We start from the raw sequence: 19,426 nt of genomic DNA on the forward strand, positions 1-19,426 counted from the left end.
TAATTTGTAGCCAAGACTTTGCTTTTGTTGGGTTTGTTTTTGCTTGTTTTCTGGTTTTCTTCCATAGGAAAGGGAGCTCAATGAACACGAACGATGGATTAGTCCCCCATGGGCATGAGTTTGAATTGGAATAAATGCCATTGTTCTTTAGGCCCAGAACTCATGTATGAGATACTACAAAGCATTGCTCTAGAATCCTGAAGATTCACTCTACTTCCTCATATGCCTATCTATACCTAGGATAAGCTTTCGGATCCATTAGTGCAGCACATTTTTCCGACTGTTAACTGAACTAAAGTTTTTGGGGGTTTTTTTGGGCTGTATTGGGTCTTCATTGCTGTGTGAGGGCATTTTTCTAGTTGCGGTGTGCAGGCTTTTCATTGTGGTGTCTTCACTTGTTGCAGAGCACCAGCTCTAGGTGCACAGGCTTCAGTAGTTGGGGCACACAGGCTCAGTAGTTGTGGCTTGCAGGCTCTAGAGCACAGGCTCAGTAGTTGTGGTGCACGGGCTTAGTTGCTCCGCAGCATGTGGGATCTTCCCAGACCAGGGCTCGAACCCATGTCCACCGCATTGGCAGGCGGATTCTTAACCACTGCACCCCCAGGGAAGTCCCTAAAGTTTGTTTTTAAAATGAGCTATTAATATTTGTTTTGCTAAAAGATAAGCATACATATATATACATATATAATTTATATATGCACTCATGGGTTTAAAATTAAAAGTCAGAAGTCATTTTATAAGCAGGAAGCTATTTACAGCACGTAATGGAAAAAATAACTGCAATTATGGCTCTGGCTTCTCGCAGAAACTGATGTGTATGAATTTTATCTCCAGCTGTTCATATCCTAAAGTTTAAAGCTTTTGAGGATTTGAATGCGGGCTCCAACACATAATTTGTGGCAATTACAAAGAACAAAGATTCGTTCAATTACATAGTATCTATCCTTGCAACATTTTTTTATCATCATAAAGTAAAAAGAAATCAGTCATCTGGTAAAAAAATATGTGGCTAATTCGAAACAAACCCCTTATAAATGTCTTCAAATTGTTTTGCTTGCGAAGTGTGAATTTTTATCTTATATCCAGCTTTCTTCCCTATTGCACACGCCATATGTGTGTGATGGTGATGGCATTTGTCTTACGTGAGCTCTCCAAGGGATAAAGGCAATTTTACAGGCATTTTCCTTAAGCATTAAGACAGCTGTACATTTAAGAAACCCTTGGTATGCAATAAATCTTCCTTTATAAATGCTTGGCCAAGTTTTAGGCTACTGTTTGAGATCACACACAAATGTTCCTTAAACTTCTCACCTACTAAGTGAGTATGAAAGCTGGTGCCCAAATGAGTAGATACACGTGGCACATCCCTGCAGCATCTCCTGGCTGTGAGCGGGCCACCCTCCCTCTCTGGCTCCCGCAGGCAGCCTCCTGGGCTCCTGGGTCCTCCGCGTCCCTCCCTCAACACCCATGCTGCACTCAATCTGCTTCTTTTCTATCAGTGAAGTTGGCCAACACCCTGAATGTGATGTGAGGATTTGTGGTACTTATTTTGACAATTTGATAATATTTTTTAAAATCTTTTAATTATGATTAAAAATAATTTTGAGTGAAATATACAGTGAGGAGCATCAATCCGTATACAGTTACTATAGGAGCATCAATCTGTATACGGTTACCATAGGAGCATCAGTCGTATACGGTTACTATAGGAGCATCAATTCGTATACGGTTACTATAGGAGCATCAATCCATATACAGTTACTATAGTTTTCTACATGTAAGGTTAGAACATAGCATTGACAAACTGAAATAAAATATTTTGGTAAAGACATAGACATGACAGTAAAGCAAAAATAGTTTAAGGTGAAAGAGATCCCGGCGTATAGAAAACTACATGTCGTCTGAATTCCTAACTGAAATTCCTCCTTATCCTAAACCAATACCTGTCAATAGAATATAAATTTGTAAAATCCTTTATGGCTTTTAAAGACTTTTCAAGGTTAGGTACCACATACAAAAAGTGACTAGATGAAACTTTTCATCTCAAAATGTATATAACTCTTTTTCTGAAAAAGGAAGCTCTTCTAGAGAGCATCATTTAAATCTCCTTTCTCCAAAGTTCTTAAATATATGTAAAATATAACATGTATATTTTATTAGGAATTATGAAATACTTTCTCATTAGTTTACTTGTCAAATTCTGAATTAATGACCTGTGTCATTTCAAATGAATGATGATCAACATTCTCTTTGGCTTGCTATTAACGTAAAAATGAACGAGACCATTGATATCAGCTTTGCATAGAAAATACCGAAAGAAATAGATTTCCAATCATAAATTTTACTTAACATCAAGAGTTTAGATTTTTACAGCTTGCATATTTACCACTGTGCTTTCTTCATTTTTAGTTTTTTTTTTTAATACTTAGCTACTTCAGTAAAATGTTATTACTAAAAATAATATGTATATATAGAAAGAGAGCAAATGATAAAGCAAATGCAGTAAAATGCTAGGAATCGGGGAATTCGGGTAAAGGGTACATGGGAATTCTTTGTACTGTTCTTGCCACTTTTCTGTTAGTTTGAAATTATTCCAAGATAAAAAGTGGCAACATTTCTTTTTTCACTATAATAAACATACTCAGTGCACCTTGAGTACTGATAACACCCTAAATCCTAGATTTTCAACCTATAAAGGCTTTCTCTCAGAGTGAGTAACTTCTCAATGGTTTCTTTCCACGCGGGCAGTATTTTCAGGAGTGTGTTCACTCATATGAGAAGTTGGTGAGTAGGAATTCTTTTACTAAAAGACAGGCATCAGGGAATACATGTATGTGGCTTCTTCCCCCTTGTAAATGTTCTGTCAACAGAACGTTTATTCATTTATTCATTAAGTTTCACAACACAGTCAGGCAGTTTTGGCATTCTGAAATGTTAGAACCAGAAGAAACCTAAATAGATCATTTATATTTCATAGGTACAGATGACTCCCTGTGACTTGCCCAATGTTACAGGCTGGTTAAACAAAGCTAGGACCGGAATCTGGGTCTTCTGATACCCATCCAGGATATTCTCACGAACAAACAGATAAGCGAAGTTCAGAAGAAACAAGGAACTAACAAAGTATTCTCTTGTACAGAAGAAAACACGCACCATCTAGTTGAAGAAAGAAAGAAGGACGAAGGGAGAGAGGAAGGAGGGGAGGAAAAAGAGAGAGAGAGACAGTATTTTCACATGAAAGGCCAAGGAGAATCAACATAAGTCTGGAAGGAAGGAGACTGGAGAGAACAGTAACACTGAGGCAGGTGGCAGTGGTGACAGAGACTGTGACAGCTGGAGAGCTTAGAGACCACCTAACAGGAAGGATATAGACCTAGGAGATGGAACAACTGAAAAAGAGAATATAGCAAAAGCAAAGAAATCCTGGGATGTAACTTAAAGGTTGGAATGGAAAGGCAGAGAGTATTCTTCCTGTGCTCTAAAGGGCAGGAACTCTACCTTTTTCATCTTTATTTCTACCTTCCCCAGTTCCACCTGCACCTAAATTTACACATGGCAGGTGCTCCACAAATGTTCAAGGAATTTCACTATGTAGCATTGTCTGCAACGATCTACACAGAGAGGGTGCCACAAACCTAGGTGAACTGCAAATACCATCTGATATAAATCCCATTCATTCTTCTCCCATGACTTGAAGCAGAGAATCATTAAAAAGTGGACTAAACTTATAAAAATAAGAGATAGTGATTTATGACTTGAAACAGCAAACACAGGAGAATAAATATTGAGGATCCTCTAAACCAACTGTTAAAATATTTCCAGATTCTAAGATAACCTAAAACTGTGGAGCAGTGTCAGGTAATGGACTTGCCTACATGAGAAGGATATGACTTCACTTCCCAGGTGCAAGTTCAGTGTAAGACTTCAGTGTGCCCTGTTACTGCATATACCCATCTTGCATGAAAGAAAATACCACATAAGCCAAACTCCTTGATTGAAACCTTGATTTCAGGAAGCTTTTTTTGAAACTTCAGACTTAGCCAAAACTATCAGATGGTAGTAAAAACATATTCTCCAACAGTAAAATGATAACGTGGTGCTTTGGGGTGATAGGTAAGACCTGTTTATCCTTTACATGATGATGCAGTCTGCTAGGCTGCTTATATACTGTGTATACTTGAAAGTTTCTAAGAGAATAGATCTTAAATGTTCTCACCAAAAAAAAAAAAAAAAAGGTAATTATGTGATGGGATGGAGTTGTTAGCTAACTCTATGGTGGTCATCATTTTTCAGTATATAAGTGTATCAAATCAAGACATTGTACACCTAAAACTTACACAATGTTCTGTGTCGATTCTATTTCAATAAAGCTGGGGGAGGAGAAAGAAGATAATTTCCCAGGAAAGTCACTCAGAGCTTCATTCATTCATTTGTAATTTATTTAACACACCCAAGTCTCCCTAGATACAGAGGGAAAGGGTACAGAGGGGAATAAAAGTTCCTGTCCTCATGGAGTTTTCATTCTAATGAGAGAGAGGGAAGATAAGTGAAAATGCTAGAAATACTGTGAAATAATTTAAAGCATGGTGGCTGGGACAGGGCAGGGATAGAGAGTGACCAGTGGAGGAATGGGTATTGCTGGATCAGACCAGGAGACGGGGAAGGGGCTCTCTGAAGGGGTGAGACCTGAGTGATACACGTGGAGCCTTTACTGTGTTGGTGATCCATGCTGAGCAGTCCACGCTTGCATTTTCACCTGCCTTAGGAGCATGTGGAAGCTTGCAGCCCTATCAGTTTATGGTGGCCACCCTCCCACGCTGCTGTATGAGTCTGAGGACTCAAAGTAATAATCTCAAATCCCTCCTGGGGTGACACTGTGGCCCAAAGTAGTTAAGCTTGTAGTTGAGGCCATAGCTGCGGATGCATCTTCCATAGGCTTTCTTACTGCTCTGTCCTTCCACGCCTCACACTCAAAGTTCAATGCAGAACAAGGAGATCTTGTTTCAGGCATGAGGTTTTCTAACACCCACGGCTTCTCACTTCCTTTCTCCTTGATGTATACTTAAAATGATCCCTTTTTCAAAAGGGAATTGGGGGAATCTCGACAGAGTAGGGATTATATATGTTAAACAGCTCAGCTTTACTGTAGTTAACAACTCTACTCATCTGCTTTAAATGTATTTGTTTAATGTACAGAACATAGCAGAGGACTTTCTGAGTAGTTAAATGAGCTACATTTCTCCACATATACTTAAAAACAACTGAACATTTTGAAATCATTACGGCCATAAAAATACATAATATGTTGTTTTAGGCATGATAACTTTACTAAAAGTGAGTGCTTTGTGAATCCTGAGTAACAGCATTTTTTCTCCATTGGTTTTCCTGGAGATACTAACAAATATCTTAAAGGTCTAAGCCCATTGTTTTCCAAGTTACTCTGCTCTGTATGACCTGCCACCGAAGCACTCAGCGGATTTTGACACAGGCAAATAGAAGTGACAAATACATTGATTTAGACCATAACCTTGAACACTTTCCATAGAAAGTATACAAAACCTCTTTTGAACTTTGCAGTTGCCATTTAAGCTATAATATGCTATCAGCATATGACAGTCACGTAATTCTAGGTCTGTGTACATCTCCCAAGGTTACCTTCAAGTGAAAAAGCTGTGAAACTTCAAACATTGTTTGCATTTTTTGTACTGGGTAAACTGAATGTCTTTCAGGTGATCTAACTTTTAGACCAGTGGGTTCTGCCTCCTTTTTACATATTAGATTTTGTTTTATTTAAAAATATACATTTACTTTTTTTCCTGGTGACACTCTTGACTGTGATTTCAACTTTATAAGGCCCCAAAAGCAGAGATTAAAACTTTGGCTTATGAAATGCCCCATCTGCCATTGGCTAAATTCGTCCATGAAGACTCCAGAAATAAATTCTCTTTCTCTGAACTCCTGTAGTGCATTGTACCTAGCATTTATCTATCCTGTGTTACCTTGCATTTTGGGTATTTATTTACAAAGCTAATCACTCAAATTTTATCTTAAATTCACTGAGGACAGAGAGTTTGTTTTAAACATCTTTTTATCACCCATCACAGTGCCTTATTGTAAGGTGTTCAATGAAAATCTTTAATGAATTAAAGAATATATTAAAATGGTAATGAAAGTAGCCTGTAACTTTCATTTGTGAATGGTGCAGGGCATTCTTCCTCAGTCAGTAATTATTTGATACACTTCCCCAGTAATAGTTGCTTTATCACCTGAGAAAGTGGGGGAAACCCTCCACGTAAGCATCACTACAAGTCCGAGTTCAGAGGTCGTCTATGTCCTGTCTTTTACACATTGCAGCACTGGGGGTGAGGGGGACCCAGTATGAAGGCAAAAGTCATAGAAGCAAAGCTGCAGCACAATTCTTGTCCTTTTCGTAAAATAGATCATCAGTATCTATGTTGTGCTGGTACCAACATCTTACAGTAATTATTGTTTTTATTTTATGCATTTTATATTATACTCCACCACAAATGATTACTAATGTACCAGATATTATTACTTTGTTAGGTGGAGATTGTTACTTCTGTTTAGTAGATGGAAAAACAGAAGTTTAAAGAGTAAGAAAATTCCAAAGGACTATATGGCTAGTCAAGTGGCAGAGCCCAGATGGGAACCTGCGTGTTCTTGGTTCTCCAGCCATTGGTTGTTCCTGTGACCCACAGCCGTTCACCCCAAACAACGTAAATGTCATCATGATCCAGCATTTCTGAATTTAGATAAAAGGCTTAAATTTGGGGAAGTGTAACCCTAAGATATACCTAATTAATATTCTATCAATTCTGGAACATGATTTTATTACTGCTCATTAACAACATAGTCTCCTGCATCTGGAAAACTTGAGATGCCTGTAATTCTAGTATAGAAGCTAGAAACTTTTTATTAGTACCCTGAGTATCATCAGTGCTAACTTTAATGAACTAGCACTTCTGGGGAGAGAGAAATAAAATGATACCCTCAGTTGAAGGGCAAGGTCATAGGGAGTAATTTTTTATAATATGTGTAAAGTAGAATTTTAGGTAATTGCTGCCAAGTTACATATTGTTCACAAAATTTTAAGTGTTTCTATGCATATCATGTCCCGTAATAGAATGAATACATAAATGAAGATGTGGATGCTAGAGTTATTGAATACGAAGATAACCGGCCTCTCCTAGATATGTTTCTGCAGAAGCCAATGGGTTTACTGTCGCTCCTCGATGAAGAGTGTAGATTTCCCAAGGCCACCGACCAAACTCTTGTAGGTGAGTTTTAAATTCAGTATGTCTACATAGTTTTCATGTAATACGGTCATGTAGTTATGAATGATTTAAAAAATTTTTTTTAAATATCTAGTAGAGTATTGCTGTGACAAAGCCTGCACATCTAACTTTGGGGAAGAGGCTTTGGATCTAATACCTAGACCAGTGAATGTTTATAATAGGGTGAAATATTTAGTGATGAATTAAACAAGTTTCAATATTGGACTTCTCCTTATATTATGGTAGAGCCCCAATCATAGGATTTTATGTTAGGAATGACCTTAGTAATTATCCAGCCCAAAACTAGAAATTGGAGGACTGGGCAAAAGGACAGCTCCAGAATTGGAAATGAGATACCTAACAGGGAGGAAATAAATTCATCTGTGATGTTCTCGTCATTTATCTGACTCACTGATTGCCTATTCTCTCCTCTAGTTGGACGATACTAGATGGAAAAGAAAATAACCCCAACGTGGTGGGAAAATCATTTCATACTAGTCCCTTGATTTTGATGTTAAAATGTACCTTCTAGGACATGAAATAACAGAGAACTTGTGCTGGTAAAACTGTTGTAGAAATGCCTGTATGATCCTATTGTGTTTCCTATGTAATCAGTAACAACCTATAGCTCTTCTTATAAAAAAAGAGAACCAAAATACCACATTTCTAGACTCATGGCTTCACATCCAGCTGTGTTTCACAAAGCTCTCTGGACAATCTCAAGTACTTAGTTTCCTTCCTCTGTACCAGCGGTTCTTAAAATGGGGTCCCCAGGCCAGGAACATCAACATCCCCTGGGAACTTGCTAGAAATGTTAATTTTTGGATCCCACTCCAGACCTATTGAGTCAGAAACTCTGGGGGTGGGACCCAGCAGTCTATTTTAACAAACCCTCCAGGTGATTATGATGCTTGCTAAGGTTTGAGACCTGCTGACCTAAATCATATTGGAATGGTAAAATTAATGATCTCAAGTTTTGCCTTACCATTTATAATTATATTACAAATCTGCATGTAATAACTATATAAAATTTTCTGTGTTTATTCACTGCACATTTTCCATTTTATGGTGAAAGAGATGATTCTGTCAATTGTTTTTTTGTTTCTTTGTTTTTGCGGTACGCGGGGCCTCTCACTGTTGTGGCCTCTCCCGTTGAGGAGCACAGGCTCTGGACGTGCAGGCTCAGCGGCCATGGCTCACGGGCCCAGCCGCTCCGCGGCATGTGGGATCTTCCCGGACCAGGACACGAACCCGTGTCCCCTGCATCGGCAGGCGGACTCTCAACCACTGTGCCACCAGGGAAGCCCTCAATCGGTATTTTTTGAGGCCCTCCTACATGCTTGATATTGGAGTTAAATTTTTTTCTACAGAAAAATTTGAAGGTAATCTGAAATCACAGTACTTCTGGAGGCCTAAAAGAATGGAACTTAGTTTCGGAATTCACCATTATGCAGGAAAGGTAAGAACTCTGAAACATTATAACTGAGTTTCTCTTTAGTCTTTCATTGAATAATAAGGCCATGAAAATTATGGCCCAAAATATTTATAGGTGGCTGTAATGATATAAAGAGTCCATCTTTCTGATCCTAAGGTGTGGCTTGGCATGTGGTTGGCTGCCGGTGGGTACCTATTTTTTTCTTCTTTTAATGGTAGCTGAGAACCTTTTATATAAACTGCCTTCTTCAGACTTGAGTTGGCAGCCTTTGTCTCTCCTCCTTCCCAACAAGAGAAGGTACCAGGCTGGAGGTACGCCAGATCCCTGAGCTGATTAATTAGAATTAACTGATGGGCTGTCATTGCAGTCAGAGGAAGCAGTGTTTATGTATTGGTGGATACACTTCCTACACCAGAGCAAACCTCAGATATGCCATCCTGCATATGGAAAGAAACCCAGGAGAAAGTTTCTTTCCCTTCTGTAGAGAATAACAGGTCTTTCCCTCACAATGATGTTATAAATATTGGAGGACTAAGAAGATATTCAGATCAAGGAAGGAGTTCATAGACATATACAAACAAAATAAAATACCACAGAACCCCGAGTGTTCTAGTCTAGTAGAACTTCTGTGTCAGTCAGTAGTCCAGACTTTAGTCATTGAAAACAAAATCTACCTTAAATATCACAGTTATAACCTTTCTCATGATTTTCAGCATGTGATTTTCCAAATAAGCCTACTTTAAAATATTCGTTAAGAATTTCCTATGATCATTTTATCCAGTTCTTTTAAAATTTATTTATTTATTTATTTTTGGCTACGTTGGATCTTCATTGCTGTGAGCGGGCTTTCTCTAGTTGCGGCGAGTGGCGGCTACTCTTTGTTGCGACGCGCGGGCTTCTCACTGCGGTGGCTTCTCTTGTTGTGGAGCACAGGCTCTAGGCGCGCGGACTTCAGTAGTTGTGGCACGCGGGCTCGGTAGTTGTGGCGCACAGGCTTAGTTGCTCCGTGGCATGTGGGATCTTCCCGGACCAGGGCTCGAACCCAGGTCCCCTGCATTGGCAGGTGGATTCTCAACCACTGTACCACCAGGGTAACCCTATCCAGTTATTTTTAACAATTGTATTAGTCTTCTTGGGCTGCCATAACAAAAATACCACAGGCTGGGTGTCTTAAACAGTGGAAATTTATTTCCTCACAGTTCTGGGGGCTAGAAGGCCAAGATCAAGGTGCCAGCACAGCTGGTGAGGCCTATTTCCTGGCTTGCAGATAGCTGCCTTCTCCCAGTGCCTTCATATGGCCTTTTCTCTGTGTACGTATGAGGGAGAGAAAGAGATCTCTGGTGTATCTCCCTCTTCTTATAAGAACACTAGTCCTGTGGGATTAGAGCCTCACTCTTACAGTAAACTTCATTTAACCTTCATTACCTCCTTAAAGACATTGTTTCCAAAATACAGTCACATTGGGGATTAGATTTTCAACATATTAATTTTGGAGGGACAAAATTCAGTCCATAACAACAGCCACATTGGACCATCCTACAGAAATCTTTGGGTTGCATTGATCTTTAAAAATCTTAAAATTATTTAGAAGTGCCAGAAACACAAACACCCACAGTGTATTTAGACCACACTACTACTGAGACTAAATCTATAAAAGCCTTTTCACTGCAGGTGAATCAATTATCATAGAAATGAGAATACCTTGGTGGCCCCAACCCTCCAAATAGAGAAGGGAGACCCACAAAATTTCCAACATGATATAATAAATGGGAGGAATCAAACCTCTGATTATTTCAACCCAAATACAATCAGTATGGCACAAATTTTTCTCTGAAAAGATATAATGTAAGCCTGGAGAGGTTCACTTTTCCAACCAAGTTGTAAGGGACTACCTTTGTAAATCTTTGTGTACCTGTTACTTAGCGCTAAGTAAACTCTCAATAAATATCTGTTGGTAATGATAATGATGCTGGTGCTGCTGCTGAGGATGAGGGTGATGACATTGATTGTGACGATGATAACATACTTCATCAACAGGTCATCTATAATGCAAGTGGGTTCTTAGCTAAAAATAGAGATACTCTTCCAACTGATATTGTGCTACTTTTGAGGTCATCAGAAAACAGTGTAATTCGGCAGCTAGTCAGCCACCCTCTAACAAAAACAGGTAAGCTGAGGCAATTTCCTTCCATTTTTTGTGTGTGTGAGTTGGTTTTATTTTTACAAAGAAGCTAGGTTTCCATTAAAGAAAAGTTTTGAATTACTCACCAGAAAATACGGTGGTGTCCTAGCTGCTAACTAAAAGAGTACCGTCACCTTCGGAGAGTTCAGAATTACCTGCTGTGTCAGGATTGGGCAACATTGGATGATTCTTTGAGATTCTACAGGTTTAGTGAGTTCTGCCTAATTGATTAAAAAGTTGTGTGCCTTTTTCCAACCAACGATATAATCCTTGCATTTGCTTTTAAGTAGAAAAAAAATGTAGCTTGGTCTTTTTCTTTATTGGAGTTCAAAATTGTTCTCTGCCCTTCATTTTTTATAGTTTGTTGAGGTATAACTGACACACAATAAAGAGCATATATTTAGACAGTAAAATATGATGAGTTCTTGACGTACATGGATGAATTTTCTGCATCTATTGAAATTATCATTTGTTTTTGCTTTGTTTTTTCTTTATATCTGTAAATATGGTGAGTTACATGGATTGATTTCTGAACATTTTACTGACTTTTATTCCTGAGAAAGTCTTTTTAAAAAATTTTTATTGAAATATAGTTTTTTTATATTGGAGTATAGTTGATTAACAATGTTGTGTTAGTTTCAGGTGTACAGCAGAGTGATTCAGGTGTACATATACATGTGTCTATTCTTTTTCTAGTTCTTTTCCCATTTAGGTTGTTATAGTGTATTGTGCAGAGTTCCCTGTGCTATACAGTAGGTCCTTGTTGGTTATCTATTTTAAATATAGCAGTTTGTACATGTCAATCTGAATTAGCTTTAGAGTAGGTTGTATCTTTTAGGAAAATTTTCTATTTAATCTATGCTGTCAAATTTATTGACATAAATTTGATAATGATCCCTTATTATCCTTTGAATGTCTGTAGATCTTGACGTTATATCAGCTCTTATTCCTGATATAATGTATGTTCTCTCTCATTTTATTCTTGATAGATTTTCTAGAGATTTATCAATTTTATTGATATTCTCAAAGAACCAACTTATAGTTTCATTGATTTTGTCTATTGAATTTTTACTTTTAATTTTGTTGTTGTTGTTTTTTTTGGCTTTTGTCTTTATTATTTTCTTCTGTTTCTTTCAGGGTTTATTTTGTCTTCTGATTTCTGAGATGAAAACTTAAGTCATTGATTTAAGAAAATTTCTTCTTTTCTAATATAGGCATTTATAGGGGTTATTTATAAGTATTACATTTAATTTCTAAATATATTGGGATTTTCCAGATATCTCTTTGTTATGAACTACTAATTTAATTTTGTATTGCTCAGAAAGCATACTTTGTATGATTCAATTCATTTAAATTTATTGAGACATGTTTTATGGTCCAGAATATGCTCTATCTTGTTTTATGTTTCATTTGTACTTGAAAATAATGTGTATTCTGCTGTTGGTGGGTGGAGTATTCCATAAGTGGCAATTAGGTCAACTTGGTTGATAATATTGGTCAGATCTTCTGTATACTTACGAGTTTTCTCTCTCCTGGTTCTCTCAGTTGCTGAGAAAGTGGTTTTGAAATATCTGACTATAATTGTCAATTTATCTATTTTTTCTTTCATTTCTATCAGTTTTTGCTTTATGTACTTTAAGGTCTGTTATTGGATGCATAACATCTAGAATTGTTATATCTTCTTGATGAATAGTCCCCTTTATTTTTACTAAATAACTCTTTTATGTCTGGTAATATTCTTTGTTCTGAAATCTACTTTGCCTGATATTAATAGGAAGACTCCAACTTTCTTATGATTAGTAGTTAAGTGGTGTCTCTTTTTATGCTTTTAACTTCAACTTATTTTTGAGTTTATATTTAAAGTGGGTTTTTTGTAGACAGCATATAATTGGGCCTTACTTTTTTAAATCCAACCTGATAATCTCTGCCTTTTAATTGGGGTGATCAAACAATTTACATTTAATGTGACTAGCGATATGGTTGGGCTTGACACTATCTTGATGTTTGTTTCCTATTGGTTACATCTGTTCTCTCCAGGCTTCATTGGGTTCCTCTCCCTGCATTGCAACATAAACCCTCTGGACAGAAAGCTGGAGTAATCATAGGGCTCACCTCATTTGTTTCCTCTCTCTCAGGGATCAGTGTCCTATATTGATGCAAAAATTGTTGCTTGATGCAAAAATTGTTGCTCCTAAACAAATACTCCATGATTCCACTTATATGACGTACTGAGAGTAGTCAGAATCATAGAGACAGAAAGTAGAATGTTGGTTGTCAAGAGCTGTGGTAGGGGGCATGGGGAGTTAGTATTTAATGGGTATAGAATTTCAGTTTTACAAGATGAAAAGGGTTATGGAGATTGATGGTGGTGATGGTTGCACAACATTATGAATGTATTTAATACCACTGAATTGTACACTTAAAAAGGTTAAGATGCTAAATTTTATGTTACGTCTATTTTACCACAGTAAAAAAATTGGAAAGAAAAAATAAACTGTTCCATAGACTTCGTATGTCTTTTTAGTTGTTTTAGGTGAGAAGGTGATCCAGTCTGTGTTACTTTATCTTGTTCAGAAAAAAAGTTTTCAGTTTTGACTTTAACAATTGTCTACTGTAAATCAACTATACTCCAATAAATTTTTTTTTTTTTTTTTTTTTTTTCGGGCACGCGGCCCTCTCACTGTTGTGGCCTCTCCCGTTGTGGAGCACAGGCTCCGGACGCACAGGCTCAGCGGCCATGGCTCACGGGCCCAGCCGCTCCACGGCATGTGGGATCTTCCCGGACCGGGGCACGAACCCGTGTCCCCTGCATTGGCAGGCGGACTCTCAACCACTGCGCCACCAGGGAAGCCCTCCAATAAAAATTTTTAAAAAAGAAAGCCTTTGAATGTTAGAAACAATATAATTGTATTAAAGGTCCAACTTTGGAGCATTTAACACAAACAGATTGATGCGGCTCTCCCTTGTCTCATATTAACTGTAAAAGATGATATGTATTATAAATATTCTTAATAAAGTCAATTCACATAAAGAAAGATAGCCATCTCTTTCTGTATCTGCCAACAGCATCTACACATCTAATTTCATGTTTTCACCCTTATAAAATATGCAACCAGGTTCTCAACACTATGCCATGTCTCCTGACTTTCAGCAGAACAGTGTCTAGTTGGCCAGGGAGAAGAGCAGAACTCTATAGTCAAAGGTGTTTCAGTAACTCAACCTCAAAGCTATCAAAGGTGTTTGGGGTTTACATTCAGCTAGATGTGTACACATATAATAATAGTAACAATGACAAAAGATAACTTTATTTAGAGATTGCAATGTGCTAGTCAGTGTACTAAGTACTTTCATTTACTTCTAAAAACAACACTCGGGATTCCCTCGTGGCGCAGCGGTTAAGAATCCGCCTGCCAGTGCAGGGGACACGGGTTTGAGCCCTAGTCCGGGAAGATCCCACATGCTGCGGAGCAACTAAGCCCGTGCAACACAGCTACTGATGAGCCCGCGTGCCACAACTACTGAAGCCCATGCGCCGAGAGCTTGTGCTCTGCAACAAGAGAAGCCACCGCAATGAGAAGCCCACGCACCGCAACGAAGAGTAGCCCCTGCTCACCGTAACTAGAGAAAGCCCGTGCGCAGCAACGAAGACCCAACTCAGCCCCAAATAAATAAATTAAAAAAATAAATTAAAAACAACACTCTGAGGAGGAACTGCTTTTACAGATGACACACTGAGACTCGGGAACGTTGAGCTGCTTTCTCAACATTACCCCATTGAGAAGTCTTAGAATTAGGCTTGAAAGCTCAGGTTCGTTGGTTCTACATTATGCTGTCTCCAAGATTCTAAAATAACCATGGCCCTTTGCATGCAAATATGAAATATAGTTCGGCCAGCATTAGGGGGAAATACATCAGAATTGCTGGCAGCTCAGATCTCTAGTTTGTTTTATCACAGGTTCGTTCATCAGGTCAGCTATAGATGCAAAGAGGATATATTTCTCTGAAATTAAGATCTACGCTAATTTTAGTTCTTGCTGGTATGCATAAATGAGTTTTTGAAAGGCTCTCACTTTATTTTGTTGTTAAATAATTTTATGGTTAGTGTGTAATTTTTGTTAAAGGGAAATCAGTAATCTTTAAATTTCCTCTAGTTGTTTGATTTTCAGGTAGACTTAAAATTTTACTTTATGTTTGGTTAATATTAAGTAATGATATCTATTAAGCAAAGGGTCTATCCTAATTCATGTGCTTCTAGCACTTTGTATGTTCATCATGCTTCCAAGAAATCTCCAAGTCTATGGTCACTTTTTCCCCCAAATTAAATTATTTTTTTAAAACTTTCCCTGGTAATCCTAAAAAAGAAAGAAAGAAGAACAGTAGGCATACTTCCTGAAGCTGCCCCTCTGACGGCCATCAGTTACTGTCTCTGTCCACTCAGCTCTGTTCAGCAAGAGTCACAGTTCAAGAGGGAACCGTGCCGAATGCAGTTTCAGCCCCGCACAAAAGTCACACCCCCTCCCCAGCACTTTTCCTGGGGTGATGAGGGAAAGGGGATGAGAGCAGAGCAGGGCGCTGCCAGCCGCACCCCAGGCAGGGCTCCTTCCTGCACCCTCATCTCTGAGCCAGCCTTCTGCAGCCACAAAAAAAAATGTGAGGGATTTGCCAAAATATGTAGCCTCATTGCCTGCAAGAATGAAAGAGAAACAATCTTCCTGAAGTGATACGGAATTCTGGAGATATTGTGAACATTCCTACTAGGATGATAAACTCTTGGCTCGTGGGTTAGTTGGTGTATTGTGCTTGGTGGGAGGTGGGCAACGAGTGAAAGAGAACTGACATTTCCAGGCACCACGGGCTAGACATACTGTCACCTGTCATCAAAATCCTGTGAGTTAGGCATAATTATCCGCATTTTATGGACTCACACTGTGACTCAGAGACTAAGTAGATGATCCACAATTTAAACACTACGGCTGGTATGCAAACCCAGGTCTTCCTGGCTTCAAAGGACGTAATCTTTCTCACTACACTGTGATTTTCCACAGCCTTGGGTTGTGTACAATTATAGAGCCCTAGCACCAGGCATATGTTTCTGAATGTTAGGTTGAAAACGTCCTTTGCCCTCAACCACACTTGATTTGCTTATAACCACTTCATGTGAATTAATGATCCATATGATTTTTAAGGCCCGTTGTAAAGCTTACATTTGTATTAAAGAAAGTCTCAGATGCTATTTAGCACACACACACAAAGAAGCAAATTGCTCCCTTTATCCTAATCACCCCATGTCTTGTAGCAATTAAACGGAAATCCAACACTTACCTCTCCTTTTTCTATTCCCTAAGCTGGAGTGTTTTTCTGAATTTAAAATTTGTTATACATTTTCAAGTAATATTATTTTATTTCTAAGTGTCTCAATAACTAGTTAACCAAGCATGTGAGTATGAATATTGCAGGGCCAGCAATGCTTATTTTAACATTGAAGTAAATGGAGGAAATCTACCATTAAGGATTCTAAAAGGTGTATTAATTTTATCTACATTCCCATAGGTAATCTGCCATATTCTAAAACTAAAAACATAATAAACTATCAAATGAGGACTTCAGAAAAATCAGTCAACGTGACAAAGGTAAGGAAATGTATTTTTCATGGCAGTTGAGTCTAAGAATCTAACCTTTACAATGGAAGTGTTTGTATGATAAGAGTAAACAGCCTTTCCCTTCATTTTCTCCCTTTGATCTTTCTTTTCTACTTAAACAGATATTTATGTTATGTTCATATTACCGCTAGTCGCTAAGATAATCATGCATTTCTGATATATTCCTAACTCTTCATTTATAGTTAGTTTTAATGTTACCCTAAGACCAACTAAAAATGTATTAGCTAAGGTCAGAGATACATTCCATGCACAACTGATTAAAATCCCAATGGGACTGGCAAAACAATTACCTTAAAATTAAAATTCAACATTTTGTTATTTTATGTATGTGAAGGCATAGACTAAGGAAAATTCCACGTGCTCCCTGTAGAGCATAAAGTACAATAGGTGCTGAACTATCGCTGTCTTTCTGGGTCTTAGGGTGAAACTGGAGAAGCCACCCGTCACGCCAGAGAGACAACCAACATGAAAACACAAACAGTTGCATCGTATTTTAGAGTAAGATATTAAATTATGTTGTGTTGTGCTTAGGCATGTTATTTATTCTAAATGGGAATTACAGATTAAAAGTAAGTAACAAATATCAGAGTGCTATTAGCAAAAGAGAATTTGTGTTGTATTTCATTTACTATCTGTTAGATACACGATATATTACAGTGCATTCTCAAAAACCTATGGGTTGGTTTACTTTGGTATTTTATTGATGAAATTATTGTATACTAGGTCAATCTTAATGGCGGTCTGTAGCTTGGTTACAGTTTGTCCATAGAACCAAACACATTTTCACTAGAATAAAGCCTAAAAGGGTTTGAAATTCAATGATATGAAAACCATCAGCCCTCCTTCCCACCCCTGAATGATCTTAAGGTGGACAGATGGGACAAGGTTGAGCATCCACCTCCATTCCACATCTCCCTGTACCTAGACGAGCTGAACACCTCAAAAGAAAAACAGAACTGGTGTAGGCATGGGACAAAGACAAGGGACACCAGGGAAATACCAGTAACATGCCAAGGAAGTGAGTCACTGTGTCCTTAGCATAGGACCAAGGTGACCTTTCTTCCTTGAACAAGGTAGGAGAGAGATAGGAAAGAAAATAAGCACTTCATTCTCTCTGTGCCCTGGGGAACAAACTCTAGATAACCCTGCCTTCATTATTGGTTCCAGTTCTTGTTTATCTCTCTGATAAAATCATACTAACCAGCCAATGAAAATGAATAAAATACCACCTAAAATTTAGAAATTTATTAATATCATGTAATGTGGGAGAAGGGGAGGAAATGGGGTTAAATTTACTACGTGTTCAGTGAATAAACCCAGTTCCCTAACAGAGTCACGAAATACTTTTAAAAATAACTGGGTAGCTTTATTAAATATTTCTCAAGTCCTGAGCTCGTAGCAGACAGTGTGTGCTTAACATCTTTGAGTAGCACGTAGTGCACTTATATGCTTAATATTTCGTTTGCTGCTGGTACGTCCACCTTACAGCAGGCTGCAGCACAGCTGAAGGACTGAAAGTATTTACAGCCAGATTATTTTCGTCTTTAAGTGAGTCATCCAAGACCATTATCATACCACTGTTGTTGACATCAAACAGTGTGTGTATGTTCAAGCCATGCATTCATAAAGTCGTTTTACACCTCGGGCTGCAGTGAAAAGGGATAGAAGACAATTCCGTCTTCTATACATACTATATGGTACATATAGTACCATACTATATGGTTCCGTACATACTATATGGTACATATAGTATGTACCATATTTTAAGTTATGTTTCATTCTGCAGAGGAGGATGAACATGATATAATACTCTGCCTTGGTCCCTAAGAAGCACCAATGCCTAAATTGCAGGGAGCTCTTGCTCAGCGTGCCAACAGACACATCTATCACCTTCCTGTCTCTAGTGTCTGGCAGATGTTTGCAATGATGACTCACAGATAAATGTTATGAAAAGGGCCCCAAAGTGGCAACCCCAACTGTTTGAAGAAGCTCACAGCTGAGTGTCGGTGCCCAAGAGGAAGCCGTGCAAACCCAGTGCTTTGTCAGTTGCCCAATTCCAGGATTTGGTTTGCACTGGCTTTGTAACCCAGGCTTTATATTTCCATCAGTAAAGGAGATTCAGCCATCAACAGCTGCCTATGTTCATACACTCATTACCTTGCCAACAATGGTAATCCCGGTCTTTGACATATTGGTTTGTTGGGATTCCATTTTAGTTGAACCATGATTATCCTACTGTGTTATACTTGGTTGTCCAGCAATTGGCTGCTGTTTTAATAAGGTATTGCTGCAGAAGATGGTTTTCATATCTATGTGATTAAAATACTTCTAAAATAAGAAAATTATCAAACTAGAGCAGATTAGAATACTTAAGTGGATTTGCTTATTTTTATAACTGTCTTACATAGTAAAATGCATTAACTTCTCAGTCCTTATTTTAAACTAGGAGATGATACTGAGAGGGATTAAAGTGTTTACTTTCGTACTTTCTACAAAAAAAGAACTAGGCAAGGAAATTAATAGTATAAGGAGGAAACCAGATTCTGTGCTAAATATTGTAATTTGGCCAGTTTCCCTGAGAGGATATAATTACTTCCAAGCAAGCTATATCAAAAATAATTTCATCTATTAATTAAAGTTGGCTTAAGAATTCACAGTCAAGGGCTTCCCTGGTGGCGCATTGGTTGAGAGTCCGCCTGCCGATGCAGGGGACACGGGTTCGTGCCCCAGTCTGGGAAGATCCCACATGCCGCGGAGCGGCTGGGCCCGTGAGCCATGGCCACTGAGCCTGTGCGTCCGGAGCCTGTGCTCCGCAACGGGAGAGGCCACAGCAGTGAGAGGCCCGCGTACCGCA

The 19,426-nt window shown here is 38.4% G+C and overlaps 1 protein-coding gene across 1 annotated transcript in view; it reads left to right on the forward strand.

Annotated features, from left to right (window-relative positions):
- The window catches only part of MYO3A (myosin IIIA), a 176,002-nt gene that overhangs the window by 106,646 nt on the left and 49,930 nt on the right, over nt 1-19,426 (forward strand). Inside the window, exons 19-23 of the mRNA XM_007445869.1 lie at nt 7,145-7,298; nt 8,666-8,754; nt 10,768-10,897; nt 16,463-16,542; nt 16,993-17,070. Coding sequence (XP_007445931.1) covers nt 7,145-7,298; nt 8,666-8,754; nt 10,768-10,897; nt 16,463-16,542; nt 16,993-17,070 — 531 coding nt within the window. The remainder of the gene's footprint in view (nt 1-7,144; nt 7,299-8,665; nt 8,755-10,767; nt 10,898-16,462; nt 16,543-16,992; nt 17,071-19,426) is intronic.

Source organism: Lipotes vexillifer, unplaced genomic scaffold (genome assembly GCF_000442215.2).
Source record: "Lipotes vexillifer unplaced genomic scaffold, Lipotes_vexillifer_v1.1 scaffold738, whole genome shotgun sequence".
Classification (NCBI taxonomy): domain Eukaryota; kingdom Metazoa; phylum Chordata; class Mammalia; order Artiodactyla; family Lipotidae; genus Lipotes; species Lipotes vexillifer.